Source organism: Hippoglossus hippoglossus, chromosome 19 (genome assembly GCF_009819705.1).
Source record: "Hippoglossus hippoglossus isolate fHipHip1 chromosome 19, fHipHip1.pri, whole genome shotgun sequence".
NCBI classification, from domain to species: Eukaryota; Metazoa; Chordata; class Actinopteri; order Pleuronectiformes; family Pleuronectidae; genus Hippoglossus; species Hippoglossus hippoglossus.
The window spans coordinates 10,522,829-10,541,613 of record NC_047169.1 but is presented as its reverse complement, the minus strand read 5'-3'; the positions used below and the strand labels follow the sequence as shown (position 1 = coordinate 10,541,613).

Below are 18,785 nucleotides of genomic sequence, written 5' to 3'. Positions count from 1 at the left end.
AGTGTATTATATATTATTGTATAGTTTTTCAATTTTTTCTCATCAAGTTTCTTATACCTCAACAAATCACCAGCAGTAAAGACATTGAGTGTTGTGCAGTCATAGTACTTTTTACTTGGATCACAGATTGTACTTTTAATCCATACACTACTTTGAAAAACACAATTATATGTGAAATATTCTACTCGTTTATCATTTCTGTATCCCTATGTACACATTAGCAGGAATTGAAACACTCTTGGGCTACATCAGTTCTATCAGGGTTTTTTTCTGTGTTCTACTGAATAAAAAACAAAATATTTTAATATATTTTTGTGTCCTTTTCATTTTGTTTTTTATATTAACTGACTATGCTGGCTTGTATGAACAAATTTATTAAACAGTGCCCTCTGCTGGAATCTTTCTGTCTGTACAACACATAGGCCTAATCATATTGACTTAGATTTACCAACACTGCATGTAATATGCTCAACCTTGTTTATGTTACACTTGGCACACGTAAAATAAAAACGAGGTCCAGCAAGTTTTATTACAGGCGGTAGAGAAATCACAAATTCTCTTAATATTAAAAGGAAATAAAAAACAAATACAATATAATATTGAATCCCACTTTTAACAATTAGGTCTTGTCTATATCAAAATAAACGCTATGAATAACCTCATAACTCTTAATTCATAAAACCAGATTGCTGTTGTCAGCTGAAGATTAGAAATGATGATGCCTAACAACAGATTGCGTGAGCTATACATTTTCTTTATTGTACATAGCATCGTTTTCGTATGGGTCAATTTGTCATTTTTTGTCGTGATATTAATGTCACCTTCGATGTAATGAGTTAAAGATTCAGTGTGTAACATTCAGGTGAAAGGGATGTATTGGCAGAAATTGGCAGTTTTCACTAGTGTATTTCATCTAAAATGTACAAATTGTTGTTTTCTTTACCCTAGAATGGGCCCTTTATATTTAAATATTTTATATGTATATCGGGCCGCCATGTTTTTAACAGTAGCCCAGACTGGACAAACTAAACACCTTCTGAGCTTTTACGACAACTGAAGGCTACCAAAGGTTCTCTGTCATGTCTGAAAGGGGAGGGTGAGGTAAAGGGTGTTCAGCTGCAACGTGCAACTTCACCACTAGATGTCACTAAATTATAACACAATGAACCTTTAATGCAACAGCCTGAAATATAAATCTTATACTTAAAATGCTCCACAAATGCAAGTGTCCTCAAATCAACTGAGTTACTAATTCAGATATTCAGTAAAAAGTCAAAATAAATGTATGATTTGACTTTTCAACTTAATATTTTATTTTATTCACCAAATTAATAAATTTTATAATTACAGAATTTGTAAATAGTTCATGCTGAGCACTTTCTGGCTCTATATATTACTATAGGGTCTGTTTTATGATATGCCCTGGCATCAGCTAAGTATCCTTTGGAACCACATTTCCCATGAGCCTTGAAACCACCGTCGCTGCTTCAGTGCCCCACAGGTTGTTTGGAACGTAACAGGAGATGATAAGTAACCCTGCAGCTGTCAGTCAACAGGGCCGAGAGTGAAGTATGCTAAATGGGAGGGGGCGTAAATATCTGCAGGCAGACCTGATGCGTCCCCTGTGAGAAGTGGGCATCCTGGGCAGCTGAGGTGACGACCTTCCTGGTTGAGACCAAATGACGTGGACATGTGAGATGCTAATTATAAGACGGCATGATTACTATTCCGGTGCTGAGCAATGGCGTCAGCGTTTTGTGCCATACCTTCAGTGCTCTGTGTTTCAGGGATGCAGGGCCGTGTCACGAGAGTCATACAGTTGAACAGTACTCAATCAGCCATGCCGGCCTTTAGGCTGCTTTCCCAAAGGAATAAATTTAGACTTGACTTTTGTCTTATCTTCCCTAGCACTTAACATACCTTTGATATCTTCTTCTTGTACAACAATAACACCAGCTCCCCTGAGGCATGTGCCGAGGCCCCACATACTGCTGAGCTTCAGCTTTCCATTTTTCCTCTAAATGTTTACCTTTCTGTCAAGATTCTTCACATAATTACCGCCACCATGTATTCACTCCCTGGCCATTTGGTTTGTTTGTTCATTTGTTTTCTTCTCATTTGTCTGGTCAGCAGGAGTACGCAAAAACTACTGACTGGATTTACGCAAAAATTATATTTGTATGTTGGTGTGGGTCCTGACAAAGAGGTGGAAGAGACAATAAACAAACAGTTTCATCCATTTCCCAGACGACAGTTTGTGGATGTTAATGGAGGAAACAATCAGGCTTAATCCATGAACGTAAGTGATCTGGTGCAGCTTGATTGAATCTAAGGGGGCTGTTGGTGGTGGAGCCTTTCTCGCTGGAGACGCTTTCTGTCCTCTCACCTTAAAGTGCACACCTGCTCTTTTCTCACTGCTGGATTAGTTGAGCACCATTTCTCTCAAGTCAAGTCAAGTGCATAAGTGCAAACCTCAGTTTCTATTTTGAGAATATTTGCAGAAGAACTCCACAAGACGCTGACTCAGGGCTGCAGAACCTAAATAAGAGCATATCACCAGCTTTTGCCTGTCTGCAGAGACCTTTAAAGTCTACACTTGGTAATTAAAAAACAACGGTATTATGTCTGATATTTAAATGTTACATTAGAAGAGGATCAAAATGCCCTGATAGAGCAAAGTATAGACATTTTAAAAAGTACAGAGAGGAAAAGTAAATCCTCAAAGTATAAAATAGTGAAAAAACAAAAGATAACGTTAGAGGTCTGATTGTGGTAATTGATTGTAGAAAGATAATTAAATAAGTAATTAGATATACATAAATAAATATCTAAATAAGAAGGTGCTGAAATACAGAATCAAAGGTAAGATGTGATGGGAATCGCTTTAACAAACAAAAAAGTATAATGTAACACAACATAGTAAAACAATAAATAGCAATACAAGTAATTGTAGGTATAAATTATTAGCAGTAATAAAAATAAAAATAATGATGACTATAATAAGCAAGAGTTATTAGTATTATATATAAGAAAAGACAAAAAAAATATTTTGAGCACCTAGATTTTACTATTTTCCTTATATACTGTTCAAACTTTGCTTATCAGCCTTCAAGCCTTTGCACTCAGCTGTTCATACTCTGAATGTTTGGGCCTTTATCAAGAGATAATTCAAGCGATGCATCCAAATGTTTAATCGTCATGAAGCTCGATCAAATTCAAATAATGTAAAGGGCGGAACAGGAGAATGAGAAAACAGCTGTTATCTTTTCTTTTTATAAAAATTCCTAAGTCACAAACACAAACTCAGCTAAAGACGGAGAGGCTGTCGAGGGCCGGGTGAGAGGGAGGGACGCTGAGGAGAAGAAGGAGAAGAGGAAGATGGGAGGGGGGGGGGGGGGGACAGAGGGTGCACTGTCAGGGCACAGAGAGGCAGGCTGAGCGTTCACGGCCCGGGCGTAGGTAGATCACCGGACAAATGCTGAGTCCAGAGCGAGTGGAACGGTGAGGAAACAGAGAGGGAGATTCACACAAGGAGAGAAGCGTGTGAGAAGCATTGTGGGACTGTTTGGGGGCAACAGGAGCCGGCGGTGGACAGGTGGAGGAGGGCAGCCGAGCCTGAGGGGATGCTGTGAAAAGGGGAAAGGTGCCAAGTGATGGAGCTCGAGGCAACCAGCAGGAGGACACAACTAGTCAGGTAAAGCAATGTGGCATCTTTATTATGATTCGAATCTTTATTTGAAGTTGTTTCAGAGTCTACTTCATAATTGTTTCTAATAACCTGTAGCTCCATTCATTTAACAAGTGTGTGTGTTTCCATGCTTTGAAGAAAAAGACTATTGTTGCATTGTTTGTTTCTTATCCCGGCTGATGTGATGCACAAGAGGAAACATAACAGGCCTGTTGTGGGACTGGGATGTCCCAGTTGTATTTACCCTGCAGCAATGTCTCCTACAGCCCAACTCTACCTCACACAGCCGTATGAAATATGCAGCATACACGTCTTCGTCAGGCTGTGAAATGAGACAGTCGCTTACATCATCACATATTAAAGGCGACTGTATTGTCCTGACATTAAAAGGCACGAGAGCGTAGGAGACATGCTAATGTTTTTGTTTGAGTGTGAGGGAGGACATTTCGTCCGTGGACGCGTTCAACATGCTCTGTGTCCAACTTCACATGATGCTGCAGGGACCTGGGCAGCTACAAAGCGAGCTCTGTGTGCCGCACAAACCCACTGTTTGTCCTCCCCTCCGTCCCTCTTTAGCATTTCAAGTCTCCTCCTCCCCAAGCAAGTGACCCCCAACTGATTAAGAAGGAGATTTTCCAAATATTTCACAACACCCACGTAACCCCCAGCGGCTACGAGGTTGCATCTCGCACAAAGACTTGATTGTTTTCACTTATTTACTCTGAGTCTCCCTCGTATGGGATTGTGGTCGATTCTGACTTGGATTGTGGATGCTCGGCAGCGTCTGGGGTCGCCCACGAGTGCTTGCGGAGGCCCCGTGTGAGACGTTTCCCAGGAGTCTCTTATCTTCAAGTTCATCAGGGCTGCTGTTTCATCAGGGTCAACAAGGACAAGTACAGTTTAGAGGAGGAAGGAACAAAGGTGGTCCTAAAATAAGAATTTTGTTTTAGTAGTCGAGTACAGTGATTATGCTGGGAAACACACATACACACACAGGCTATATAGGTGATATACATATCAAGTAGAAACTATAAGGAATAGAGTAAATATTATAATAAAGTAATGAAAAATACAAAAACTCGATCAATCAATCAATTAATCTGTCTATCTATCCATCCATCCATCCATCCATCCATCCATCCATCCATCTATCGCTCTATCTATCTATCTATCTATCTATCTATCTATCGCTCTATCTATCTATCTATCTATCTATCTATCTATCTATCTATCTATCTATCTATTTATCTATCTATCTATCTATCTATCTATCTATCTATCATCCATCATCCATCATCCATCATCCTATCTATACGTGTGTGTGTGTGTGTGTGTGTGTGTGTGTGTGTGTGTGTGTGTGTGTGTGTGTGTGTGTGTGTGTGTGTGTTGCACAGCTACAAAACACAGATTTAGCATCAAGTGACTTTAACAGTATGTGAATTGAAAATCATGTGAGTTGCAATTGTATATAAAAAAGTATACATTTAATATTATTATAACTATGCAGTACTAAGTTTATTATATCAAACTTGAATCCTGGGTCATAGGTGCAGGTGCAGGAGAAGTGTCACTATATGACCTTAGATACATATATAAACAAAACATATATAAACAAATATAATATACATGTATATATCATACATACCTAAACATGCAGTCTTTATGAGAGTGTATGGCTGCACAGAAAAACACAGACCCCTGACACATCAACACTTCACTTCTCCAGCACCACACAGTCCAAGCTGCAGTTCTGCAGCTCGGGACACATTCCAAACCTCGTCTGACATACCAGCCGGTCCCTGCTGCCTGATTGGTTTTCACACCGTCCCCGGGCCCCTCCCTGCTACCACGGCGACGCAGCTGTCACCTGTCAGTTTCGTGGTGGGGATGCGCACCGGCCTGTTGTGGCTCAGAATAGAACAGTGCTAGAGTTTTGCCGTGGAAGTGGGAGAGAGCGCAACCCCGAAGAGTCCGAGAAGAATGACCAGTTGACGAGGGAAAAAATCTCAACTATACGGGAATGTAGGATATGTGTGGTCGCAGGATTGTGGGTGCTGCTCATGGGAGTGACTGGATGTTTCTGGTTCAGTTTGCATTGGTAAGGCCTCATGTATTAGCCTCACCAACCAGACTCAGTGAGTTAATTCAAATGCATGGGCGGCATGTCGTTTAGTGCATCAGCATATGTTGTAGAATTTCCACTGCCTTGAAGAAGTTCCTCAGATGTTGTGGTGAAGTATTTGGATATTTGTCAGATACGGAAAAATCCAGGCTCACAGTTTATTTTGAGTGCAACTCTGCAAAAACTTGGATTAGCATAAATGTGAAATTTTTATCGAGCTGTGATATTTATTTAGAACTTTTTGTAAGTCTTTCCTCCTCGTACCATCTTGCACCAGTTTTTCAGCTGCATGTCTGTCTGTACATGAATTCTCTTCTTTCCCTGCAGAATGGAGGACCAGGACAGAGTGAGCCAGAGTTCCAGCGTCGCCACCATCTCCTACTTTCCCGTCAGAATGGTTTGTTCTCCGGTTTGCATGGCTCTCGTTTTGTTACGTGTACGCGTTGAAAGATTTCCTGTGACAGGAATGTAAATATTGCTTGTGTTCACCTGATAGGAAAGCGATGGAAAGGTGCAAGCCTTTGGGAAAAGGTGCCAGGCCGCCAAGAGAGACCCAAACTGTCCTGTGGTCATTCGAGGATGGCTCAACAAAAAAGTAATTTTCCGATTTAAACATTTTACACCTTCATCACTCAGTGTGCGACTGAGTTAAGCCCCTATCTAATCTTCCCGCTGCAGGATAGCTCTGGTTTGAAGCTCTGGAAGAGACGATGGTTTGTCCTCTCCAACTACTGTCTGTTCTACTATAAAGGTAAGCAGGAGCGCAGCTTGTTTCTCAGCACTTTGTCTGGGAGACACTCTTTTCATGTGCTCAGGATGTACTCACCAGGCGTCTCTGCTTTTGTTCACTTCTCTCCCGTCTTCCGGCAGACAGCAGAGAAGAACTGGTGCTCGGCAGCATCCCACTCCCCAGCTACAAAATTCTGTTCTGCACGCCGCGAGAATGCAAGAACAGAAAGTTCACCTTCAAGGTATCGTCATTTACCTGATACACAATTGAGCATGCAATGTGTGCAAAATGTAAGATATAATATATACACTTATGTGTTAGTTTTAAAGGTGGAGTTAGTGATTCTGGACTATTGATAATTGAAAACAAATACACCCCTCCCTTCACTGCTCCGTCAGAAGCTCCACCCCCCACATTCATGGTGATTCAAGGTGAAGCAATGATCTCAAAATCTGAATTAGCCACCACAGACATCAGTGTTATCTGTTGACAAAAAACACCTTCTGAATCTACACAAACCAGAAGAAGCCACGGCAGTGAGTGTCAGCTTCTTCAAGGACCGACAGTCAGACACTGATGTACCGTTACCTTTACACTACTGGTGTTTGCGACCGTGTTGCCCACTCCGAGGATTTTTCGAACCGCTGTGTGGTCGCCTCGGTCCAGAGGCAACTCCTGATGGTCCCTCAACCGTCGAAACAGCTCACCAAAGCCCTTTCGTTATTTTGTCATCTTCTTAGGGGCAGCCAGTGAGGAGATATTAGGAGAATTTGACAAAAAGTGACCCTGTGAAGCTTCCAGATTGAGCAAATTAACTCTTCAACAGGAACATTTCCACTATTTCACTCTCTACATAGAAATACTGAAACCCATCAAATCAAATTAATGAAATCTTTATTTTAATCCTTTTGCAATTGGGTTCAGTTTTGTGTTTGGTCAGTTTAATCAACTCAGTGCCGATAATTCAACCTTTAACTCGACATTAAAACTATCACCAGAAATATGATTCTTCCGGCAAACTATAGTACATTTGAAATCCACTGCCACGGATCCTGTATGAGGGGAATATTTACAGTGAATTGTTGTGATTGATCTCTGTCAAATTAGGTGGTGCACCAGGGAATGCGTTCTTATTTCTTCAGCGCCGACACACAGGAGGACATGTTGGGTTGGGTCCGAGCCCTCAGCCAGTCAGCGTCAATGGATGCAGACAGCTACATGAACAGGTACCACAATAACACACCATGTGTTGTGCAGTGACTGTCACATATTTCAATGATCTCACCGATTGTGCCTTTTTTGTTTTTTTCACTCGCTGCATTCTCCCTCCCCTCAGGCGTTGCTCAAGTTATCAGGATTTCACACAGATAGGTGGCAGCAGTGAATCGGTGGACTTCCCCAAATCCCCCTCAGATGGAGAGGGTCCCTCCCAAAAGCACAGGAACGTCAGCAGGACCGTGAGCGAACCGAGTCAGCTCACTGGCGGGAGGATGGGGACGTCGCACTCACAGCAGAGGGGGAGGCGGCGTGTGCGTCACAGAAACAGCAGGTCTCAGAGTGTGAATGGCACATATTTAAATCCCAGTGGTCTGTTTGAAGTGGGGAAAAAACAAGATAAATGACAGAAGGATCTAAATTCAGCATTTGGTTGTGTTTCTCTCACAGCCCTTCGAACACAACACCCAGTCCCCCAGAATTCGGCAGGAGAAGAGCCTGTGCTGCACATCAAGAGGAGGATTCTTTCCCGGGCCTAAACACACCACCCACGGAGACGATGGGAACAGGCTCCCTGACCTCCAGAGGTCAGCTGGGGTCACGACCCCACACGCCGGTGGGAAGGGTCGACATTCGACCATACGATGAGCTGGTCATGACGCCACAGACCCTGTACTACGCACCTTCCTCACCTAAGCTGGAGTTCAAGTCCACTCCTACTACTCCAGTGACAGAGAGGTGGCAAAGCAAGGTCAGGAAATACAATAGAGTGGTTTCACTATATGGTGCAAAATCTAAAGAATTAGTCAATAATAGCAATGTGCAAGTGAAAATAAATAACTGGTAAAACTCAGATTTAATGGCATTTTAACAAGCACTAAAAACTTAAGTCAAAAAGTATTTATTTGTATTATGTTTGCTTGTTTGAATAAATAAAAAATGGAAATAAGGAAAATACATAACTCAAAATGTAGGTTAATACTACATATTAATTTTAGTAAACTTAAGCAATGTTACACCTATGCCAAGTATATCCAAAAACATAATAACATATACATAATGATTTGTACTTTACTTTCCTTTCACTCGAGGGTGAAAACTAGTGGTGTCAGCTAAATTCCAAGTAATCTGCTTTGAAGTGGTTCTCGACAAAAAAGCACAAAGAGCACAAAAACACATGATTATCTGTTTACTCATAAGCCTGTGAAGACAGTTGGATAATTTCTCACGTGGTTGTAGGAGCTATTGAAAAGTTTGGGAAAATGATGTTATCGACTGTGGATCTGTGGTTTTTGGGGCTTTGGAAACCTCGCTCTTTGATTTTAACTGCTTTTTTTTCATCAGTGAGTCCAACAACTTTATGGAAATGCAACACTAAATTGCTGGAGCGGCCCTTAAAAGATAAAACATGCAACAATTCTTCATTAAAATGTCAAAAAATGCATAAACCTATATATTTTGTTGACAATGTTCAAACCCAGAGAAATCCCGAATTTTGATTCAAGGTAGCGGGACCTTTCAGACCTTTTTTGGCCCCATATCCGTTTTGCCCGTAGCCTTGTCCGACTATGATATCACTAAGCAACGTAGCCAGTTAGCTGTTTGTATTGGTCACTCGTAATGTATCAGGATTTTACCTCATCCATGAACTTAGTGGCCGAAATCACGTATTGCTTGTTTAAACTATTTCTTTTTCACCAAACAACTCATGTTGCTCACATCCTTCTTTTTCACCGTTTACAGCCCACGCCTACATATGGTTCAGTTCATCACATGTCGGGTGGAAGAAGGCCTTTAGGAAAGGTGACTATAATAGTGCACGACATATACATTCACAAGGAACAATAAATTCACAGCAAACCATCCAAGTGTTCAGCACATCACAGATACTGATGAGAGCAATAACGTCCCAGTATCCTAAAACTTTCCAGAACGATCATTGACGTGAGTCGGATTTTACCCCTTGAGCTTTTAAGGCCACTGCTTCTCTCTCTTGACGTGATGTCTACCTGCTGTGTTTTCCTTCAGAGCTACTCCACGGGGGCACACGCAGACTTACTGCCCCCTTTGCCCCCGTCGTCCAGGGCCGCACATGCCCCCCACCCACCACACCAGCACCACCACCATCACCACCACCACCGCAACCATATGTCTGTTTGTGTGCTGCCGCCGGCTACGGTACAGGCCGCTCAGTTGTGTTCTTGTGTTGCGTTATGTGTGGAGCAGCTACAGAACTGTCAGCGGAGTTGTGTTGCGTTCGTTTTTGTGTGATGTCGCCTTTGTACACTGTGCTTGTGTTGTAACTGTGCGGGCTTTTAACAAATGGGGCTCTAACAGCAGTATTTGTCTCGTTTTGTATTGTGATTAATATTTGCAGTGTCAATTTGTATTTGTGACTAAATCATATTGTGTTTGTTATTGCCATTGCTATTGTGCTTTTACATTAAATGTATATATCTATGTTTTGTGTGTATTACTCCCATGTTTATACTACATGCAATTGCTATTGCATGAAGCTGCTGTTTGCTAAATGACAAATGCGTCTTATGTAAGTTCATGTTGAATAACTTTCGCTCAGATTCACGCCCAAACACATAATACATGACTGTGGTGTCTTTGTTTGTGTCGGTCACTGCGCTGAAGCTTTCACTGTGCCCTTATGAAACAGAGCTCTGTCACAATATTCAACCATTCAAGCTTTAACCTACACACAGTACATTAAACATCCATTAACTTTGGCGAGCACAAAGGATTTAATTAAAAAAGATTAAACAAATAGTTCTTGAAAACATTTTTTGAAGTACTCCAGATTTACTATGTGGATGATTTTCAGGCCCAGAAGCCGGACCCAAGGGAAGCTGCACCAATCAGGCCTCTGGAAAGTGATGCAGATGTGAGCATTCACCACTTTCTCTTAACAATCGTCAAGAGTGTGTTGCACTCATTTATCATCTTATTGGACATTTCCCTCCATCAGCTAGATTTTGGTTTTCTCTCTCCAGGCTCTGTTGACAAGGTTGTGCGGGTGTGATAAGCTGCTTCAATCGCTGTCTATAGAACTGTCCCAGCTACAAATGGATAAGGTCAGTAACATCCAGCCGACAGATATTAATACACTGTGATGCCTCGTATTAGCCTGGTTATATGCCTCTCACATTTATAATACTTCTTGTACAGGACAGTGTCCACTGTGCATTGGAGGTGTCCAGGCTGCAGCTGGAGGAGTGGCAGAGTCAGGGGCCCCGCGCCCAGGAGGAGGCGCTCATCCAGAAGGCTTTGCTCCAGGAAGACCTGGTTACAATCCGGGCCAGAATGTGTGACGCATCGATGGTGGGTAGATTGTTAGAGTAGAGACCTTATTTTGTATTGATAATCAACTATTTGTTGTTTGTAACTCTCCCTCTTTTTATTCAGGAAATCGAGAGAGTGTGGAGTCAATATGAGCGAATGGAGAGTGAACTGTCTGTGCTACGCTCGCACCTTCAGCACATCTGTAACTTTGGAATGCCACAGGTATTTTCTAAACTACAAAATATGATGTTTTGTGCACAAAAGGTAAAATAATATGCATGTTTATCGTAACATATGTACACGTTACACATTGCCCTGAAAAAAAGATAAGTCTTAAAAACTTTTTTTCGAGGTCCAGCTGAGGTCATCTCCATCTGTGTGTGTTTGCGTTTACCGTGATTGACCCTTCACCCAAAAGTCAAAAGGGTCCTTCGATATTTCAAGAATAAAATATTTTTTTGTTTCATTCTTATCAGGAGCAGTCTCAGGCTCAGAGAGAGCTGTGGATGATGGAGGACATCCTCGCCGGACTGAAGGTCAACAGGGATCATTTCCGCTTCATGTTGGGGCTCCAGAGGCACCACGGTAAGGATCAGTCACTCCGACCGTAATGTCTCAACAAGGTGGTTATGTCCATAGGTTATGAAAAGTTTTGATTCAATGTGATGTGGTACTAGTGGTTTAATATTTTAATACATTCCTAAACCAGTGGAAAACCTATAACGAGTTTTACTATTCAATATTTTTCAGTTTTTAGTTGAGTTTTGTCTCTTTTAATGGTTATTTACACAAAACAAAAGCAGAACTTTGCTGTATAAAGAAGCTCAACAACCCCAATGCTGCATTGATCTATACATTTAATGCATCATATCCTTTGTTTTGATTTGAGTACCTTATATCAAACTACAGTATTGAATAGTTACAGCACACTCCTACAATTATCTATGAAAATCTCATATACATGGATTGATTGCACAAAGGATGCCTAGACGGGTGAAAAAATGCAGTAAAGTGAATTAAAAAACTAGGCAACATTATATGCAAAAAAAAACAACAATATACATCCATCCTATCAGCCTAATGCATAAGAGCCTCTTAGCTAAGCAAACTTCAAACTACACAAAAAAATCGTCTTTACACAGGAAATAGGGAGTCGAGTCTTTAGAGTGAAAAAATCTCTTCATCAACTTCACCACCACCAGCCAATAAGAAATTTAAGTCTGAGAAGTAACTGTATTGATGCTATATTTCATTCTGTGCAGTATCTTGGTTTTGTCAATTGTCATGCAATTGCTCCTTGCTGCCATTTGGTGCCGCCAATGTGCAAAGCCGCCCGGTTCTTCTTGATCGAGCACATGAAACCTGACAATGGACGAATAGTGTCAACACTGTGACCTTTTCTGTCTCGCCCTCAGTGTTCCAGCCAGCTGCCCCACATCCTGGATCCCCTGGCTCACCCACAGAGAGGCTGCAGAGTGGACTGCCAATGGTACGACTCAGGTCCATTGTTGCTTTGTCAGTGACCCCAGATGTGTGTTGTCTGCGAATTAACAAACGTGTAGTTATTGTCGACTCAATAGGCAAAGGTTAAATCAAACTGCTGACGAGATCTTTGAGTTTTATTGTGTGCTTTCTTACAGTATGTCAACAGCATTTGAGACAAACTGTAAGAGGATTATTCATAATATTAGACCATGATATGCCCTGTCCTAATTCACCCCTTAGCCCTACTACTTGACCCTACCCCTTCACACTCCCGGCGAAGGGAACTTCAGATCTAGGGGTTGGGCTGGGATAGAGGAAAAAGTCTGTAAAAATGTATCCTACTGTTTAAGCAGAAAAAGCTTTTTTTACCTAGAATTAAAGTCGGCATCACATCAAACACTACTTCTACATCTCTCCCAATATCCAGAAATAACGAGTCAGTCTCAGCTGTCAGTCATGATGTTTCCCTGTAGCATCAAATAAAACATTTGGACAAACATTAGTATCATATAAAATATCATAAATGGTATACTTCAGAACATATTATTTGATGTGTACTGACATTTTAATATGGTTCATGTCTTATCCACTGACATGAAGGAGGCAGGGTCTATGAAGTACACTGCAGCCAACCACCAGGTGGCGATAGTGACGCTTTGGCTTCACTTCCATCTTTATGTACAGTAACATACGTGGAGTATCAGTCTGGTAGATATAATTAGATTTTCCATCATGGCTTCATGTTTTCCTTGTGATTATGATCCCAACAGGATGTGGAACAGGAGCCACCTGCCCGACCAGCATTACCCCAGGAGCTAGAGGAAAGCCAACAGAGCAGGGACCAGGGCCATGACTACACAGAGTCACTATATGAGGTAGGAAACATTCACATTAAATATATGTCAGATATAGGTTTGAGCGTCTTTTCATGTTCCTCTCTGCTTATGTTTCAGGGAATCTACAGCCACACTGTTGAGCCAGCCCATAGACGAGGGAACCGCCAGCCTGACCTCCTTATTGGGAAAGCACAGAGAGACACATCTGGTCGGCACAGATATACTCAATATACAAATACAGAGTACATGAAAAGATGGCCAATACGTTCATATTTTCAGACTCATCTAATATTCAACAGCTTTAATAGGTGTTTTATGCAAAAGGCTAAATCATGAGTCCCCAGCGGCTTTGTCTTCATTTTTCCCCTCTCTCTCTCTCTCTCTCTCTCTCTCTCTCTCTCTCTCTCTCTCTCTCTCTCTCTTCCTGTCACCATCTCCTCCCACCCATCCTCTCTGTCATCGCTAATATCCTTGTCCTCCTGTTTCCTACATTCTCATTTCATCTTTAGAATCCCAGTCTGGTTCAAAGTGGAACCCAGCAGACAACCAATCAAGCAAGGTTTGTCTCTTTCTCAAATTTTGGACGTGTGTGCGATGTGACCCAAAATGCACCAAATATAGATGCAGTCAAAGCTGATTTTTCCTCATTGCAATCACAGCCAAATTCCAATTCTTTGATTCTCTCATCTTGCTTGCAATTAGGGCATGTTGCAGTGCCTGTTGTGAGCGAGGGGGGGCGGTAGAGGCTCGTGTCTTCTCACTTCTGCCACCCAACCCCCCCTTTCTCACATGCACACACACACATACAAACATACAGATGCAAGCAGCCACACATATGCTTATGCACACATACATCTCTGCACAAACACATGCAAACGCATAGCCCTGATAATAATCTGTATGTTTATAGACGCGTTTTTGATATGTAAATCATAGATCCTGCTTTACCTCTGCACATGTACGTAAAGGTGCTGAGGTGCAGAGTTCATAGATGACTCATAACAGACTATATCCTTTCTAGAAGGCGAAGATGAGTGAAGAGGAGCAGATAGAGAGGATGAAGAGAAATCAGCAGAGGATGACTAATAGGAAGAAACCTCCCATATCCCCTATGGGCACCCAGAGTCAGGGTTCAGACCCACGAGAGGAGGTTTGCCATATCATTAATCAGTATAACTAAATTATATAATACATACTGATATACTTTTAGTCATTGTGTTAATTATACTCTATCTTGGTATTTCTTTAGGCACCCTTTCCTTTGAGGGTGACACGAGTTGTTACATCCGTACTGCCGTCCTCTCTTGTGGCCCGGCGGGTTTCTGTCGAGGATCCCCCAGCTGAGCTCGACAATCCACTGCCCGAGCAGATCCCACCGGAGATGCAGCAGAGGCCGGCTGAGCACAGACAAAAATTGTTGAATAAGCCACCTCGGCGTCTGCTGCCAGAGAGCCCAGATCAAAACCGGTACTCAGCGGAAATGCACCAGGATCAGCCTGTTAAAAAGACAAGCAGACAGCAGCATCCGGGAGTGCTGAGGTCTAACAAGACAGAGTCGCGGCCAGACGCCAGCAGAGCAGAGTCTGCAAGGAATCCAGCTCGAGACCATGCAGGGTTAGGAAATGAAAGAGTGGGCTTGGAAGTTATGGTAAGGAAAAAATAAAGTGTACTTTTATCTTGTCCAATTCTTGCTAGGGTTAGGGTTAGGGTTAGGGTTAGGGCTAGGGTTAAAGTTAGGGACATAACCTTGACTTTAGTTACAATATATTTTGGGTAATTTGCTGTAGGTCGGACCTTTTAGAAAAACAAATGACAGAAATATAAATGTACTTATTGTACTATGGAGTTTATGTTTAATCAGTGTTCCTTTGTTTGTCTGATATTAAGCAGCATTGTGCAAAAACTTCTCGGTGGATTACCATGAAAGGTGTGGTATGGGTCAGGGAAGAATCCAATACATTTTTGGTGCCAATCTGGATCAGGGGGCGGTTCCATGATTTTTCTTCCCTTTCTGTTACTTTGCGAGATGGTTGATTCGTCATGTTCTTGAATACAATTCGGTGCATCTTGATTTAATTTAAGGGGACTATTTAGTGGGGACTGCAGGTCTACTGAGTGCTATTGTAGTTTGAAATTTGGGAGGGATTGTCCACAAACCAACTGTTTTCCTTGATGCTTTTGTAGCACAGACTTGTCTACAGTTCATCTTGATGGAAATTCCCATATAAAGATAATAAAAGCCTTGTGGAATCAAACAAATAAACCACTGTTAAGTCTATCTCCACAACCCTTAACAGAACATTAAATCAAATTCTGAAGGCTTCCGTAATAATGTTAATTCCTTCACATCATTTTCTACTTATCATTACTGTATTAAAATGATTTATTACATTGATTTGTCCCACAAGTTCATTGTGGTGGACGGTGCATTCTAATGTGAAACTGCTTGAACAGGAGGAGGAACGACCTTCTGCCCTCCTGACCCCTGACACGGACCCAGACCTCTGTCTGACCCCTGAGCAGAGAGAGGCCAAACTCCGACGTGTGGAACGGATACGGGAGAGAGTCATACGAAGGTGGGACTTTTTGTGTCATTTTTTATTTAAATGTTACGTAGACCACTTTCCCCTTCACTTGAACTGTGTGTACAGTATGTATGCTTTAGGTGCATCTCACTATAGTTGTTCTATCAATCTATCAATGCACATATGTCATTATTTGAATTATCTATCTATCTATCTATCTATCTATCTATCTATCTATCTATCTATCTATCTATCTATCTATCTATCTATCTATCTATCTATCAGCGCAGTCAGAGAGAGTGCTACAACACACAGTCAACTACCAATCCGGGTCAAGGGGCAGGAAGTCCACCAGGTGCCTCCTGACACAGCTAGAAAACAAAGAATAAAATCAGGTATGTCCCTATTTCCCAACAATTAATCAATAAGTTGAGTATCCTGAATGAGTTCAAGAAAAGTTCTGCTCTGCTCGTGTTTTCAGATCATGAAAACCATCCATCCTACGATGGATATGGAAACTGCGTGGATGACACGAGAAGTCCTGCAGAGCTTCAGCTTTCTAGTGGAACATCTCAGGATGAAGACGAAAGAGATGTGAAAAAATGTAAAAGTCAAATCAAGATTGGGGACAAAACACAACGCAAACATCACAGTGGAAGAACAGGGTTTGCCAAAACTAAAATCAAACGTCCAGCCTCGCCGTATCATATCACATCTATGACCGTATACCAAAAAGATGGAGGCATGGGATTTATGAGCTGCAAGGTCGACGAGGAGGAAAAGCTCGAAGAAACTGCCGATGAGGATAATGAAAGCAACTTTTCATCTTCTGACCTGAGAGCCAAGTGGTTTCTGTCCACCAGCCAGTGGCAGGGGTTCACACCTCTGCAAAACCATGGCATAGACTCGCTGTGCACTGAGGAAGCCACAGACATCGAGCAACAAGCAACGTGCACTGACGACGTCACTGATTCCACTGAGATGTCGCCTGCAGTGTCTGAGAGCTTAGAGAAAATGAAAGAGAACCATTCGCTCTTCTATAAGATCGCATGCGACCTCAGTATCTCAGACACAGACATAACAAAGAATGATGGGAATACCAACGCCCTGATTTCAAGTCAGCCAGAGGAGGAAGAAGAACTGTTTATCACTGAATCTGTACCAGATGAACTGACCAGTGACGCTGAGAGATCTCGTAACCAAGGCAGCAGCCTCTTAACTGATAAACTCCGAGATCCGACAGTGGAAACCAAGGACGAAGCAACGCTTAACACCTCAGAAAAGGTCCAAGAAAAAAAACATGAAGACACCTCAGGAGAAGACACCGAGTTGAAAGTTACAGACACTACCCATGAAGCTTCTGCTCCGGATGTTGATTCTAACCAGACCCTGGACGAATGTGCAAAGGAAAGAGATGACAGTTGGACCAAAGAGTTGTGCGATAGGAAGGTGGACCAAGAGAGATCTGAGGAGTTGAGGAAACCAAGAAGTTTAAGTGAGGAGAGCAGAGAGACGGTTCAAGAACTAGGCGACAACTCCATGTATAAGGGCAGAGGCATGATTCGGAGTGCCTCTTTTGGGAAGGCGAGGGTAACGGTGTTAAGGACAAGTTTATAGGAGCGAGAATGGCGACGGCTTAACGAGCTTAAACGAGCAAATTTGGGAAGGACAAGAACTCAGCTGAGTGATTTATGGTTAAGGGAAATATCCGAGGGGGGAAGGACTGGACCTTACTTTGAGTTGAAAGTGGTAAAATGGGAACATATAATATCCGAAATGGACTTGACCTTTGGTAAACTTGAACATTTCCGTTAATCCTAACATGTGAGTGATTGGAAACAGATACAGATAAAACAGACTTTTTTTTAAATGTATACGAGCGTAGCGTCGTTCTTGCAGTTGGTAAACACCAAATATCGCACAGTTGCAGTCAAAGACGTTGCCCGGAACCTGACTCTAATACTTTCATTCCTCTTTGAATATGGTGGCTGCTTATGGACGGCAACATAACCCTGTTAATGACACCCACTAAATGTGTTTTGTATCTCAAATAAATGATTAATAAAGATTCTGTGTGCTACACCGAGACGTCGACCCTTCTTTTATATGTGCAAGACACGTACTTATGTTTTGCTCCTATTTCATACACCAAGCTTTTTCCTCAGTGAAACCCCCCCCCCCATCACACACGCACGCACGCACACACACACACACATGCACGGTGCTGGGGCGCTGCTCTCTGAGGAGACCTGATGCAGAATCGCGCGGAGCCACTGAAAATGCCTTTGTCACTTTAAATCCTTGCCGTGTCTCAGTCGATGACATCATTGTCTGAGAACACATTACATCACCCCTTTCCAGGCTCCCTCTCTCTCTCTCTCTTAAAGACAGCACCACCTTATGTTTACTGAGCTGCACACACACACATACACACACACACACACACACACACACACACACACATATGCACCCATACACATGGACCTGTTCATCTGTTTACAAATGTGCTATCAACAGCAACATGCATATTAATGATGAGATTATATTATGTGTGTGGGCTGCTGGATTCATATTGTGTGGATGGTGATTACATTAAGGACAGAATGCAGAGATATGTCATTTCCATAGATTGATTAAAAGTTCATTGTTATAATATTCATTTTAACCACATCTCCTGCCATTGCAATCACGTGATGTCTTGGCTGCACTTTAATGATTTCTTGCACAGACTTTGAATAAGAGCATGTGTCTTTTTTCAGTTGTCATACATCAGACATACTGGATGTATGCAGCAGAAAGAAGGTGATGATCGCTATGTGGGATTAGCTGTGATTCGTGGAGACTGCGTCCTTCAAATTGATGCATATGAAAGTATGATAATGACATATTTGAA

General features: G+C 42.1%; 1 protein-coding gene across 4 annotated transcripts; it reads left to right on the top strand.

Annotated features, from left to right (window-relative positions):
• The first annotated feature begins 3,392 nt into the window (after window positions 1-3,392).
• Window positions 3,393-17,974, top strand: si:ch211-234p6.5 (pleckstrin homology domain-containing family A member 4). Of its 4 annotated transcripts, none has more exons than XM_034571388.1 (24): window positions 3,395-3,694; window positions 6,138-6,207; window positions 6,307-6,405; window positions 6,489-6,561; window positions 6,681-6,781; window positions 7,648-7,766; window positions 7,877-8,089; window positions 8,206-8,506; window positions 9,499-9,558; window positions 9,784-9,933; window positions 10,589-10,648; window positions 10,758-10,838; window positions 10,933-11,085; window positions 11,170-11,268; window positions 11,523-11,631; window positions 12,462-12,535; window positions 13,302-13,406; window positions 13,485-13,575; window positions 13,877-13,926; window positions 14,389-14,517; window positions 14,617-15,015; window positions 15,822-15,943; window positions 16,183-16,287; window positions 16,374-16,495. In XM_034571388.1, the coding sequence occupies exons 1-23, from the start codon at window positions 3,654-3,656 to the stop codon at window positions 16,256-16,258; spliced, it is 2,775 nt and encodes a 924-aa protein (XP_034427279.1). In that variant the 5' UTR covers window positions 3,395-3,653; the 3' UTR covers window positions 16,259-16,287; window positions 16,374-16,495. The 4 variants fall into 4 exon arrangements, with proteins under 4 accessions (XP_034427278.1, XP_034427279.1, XP_034427275.1 ...); XM_034571384.1 differs by having other exon boundaries at window positions 3,398-3,694; window positions 16,178-16,287; window positions 16,374-17,974; XM_034571386.1 differs by lacking the exon at window positions 3,395-3,694 and adding an exon at window positions 5,576-5,786 and having other exon boundaries at window positions 16,178-16,287; window positions 16,374-17,974.
• The last annotated feature ends 811 nt before the right edge of the window (window positions 17,975-18,785 follow it).

Coding starts and splice junctions, on each gene's coding strand:
- si:ch211-234p6.5 (XM_034571384.1), top strand. CDS start 3,654: ATGGAGCTCGAGGCAACCAGCAGGAGGACACAACTAGTCAG. Junction 7,767..7,876: donor GCAGACAGCTACATGAACAG/GTACCACAATAA, acceptor CCCTCCCCTCAG/GCGTTGCTCAAGTTATCAGG. Junction 15,016..15,821: donor GAGTGGGCTTGGAAGTTATG/GTAAGGAAAAAA, acceptor CTGCTTGAACAG/GAGGAGGAACGACCTTCTGC.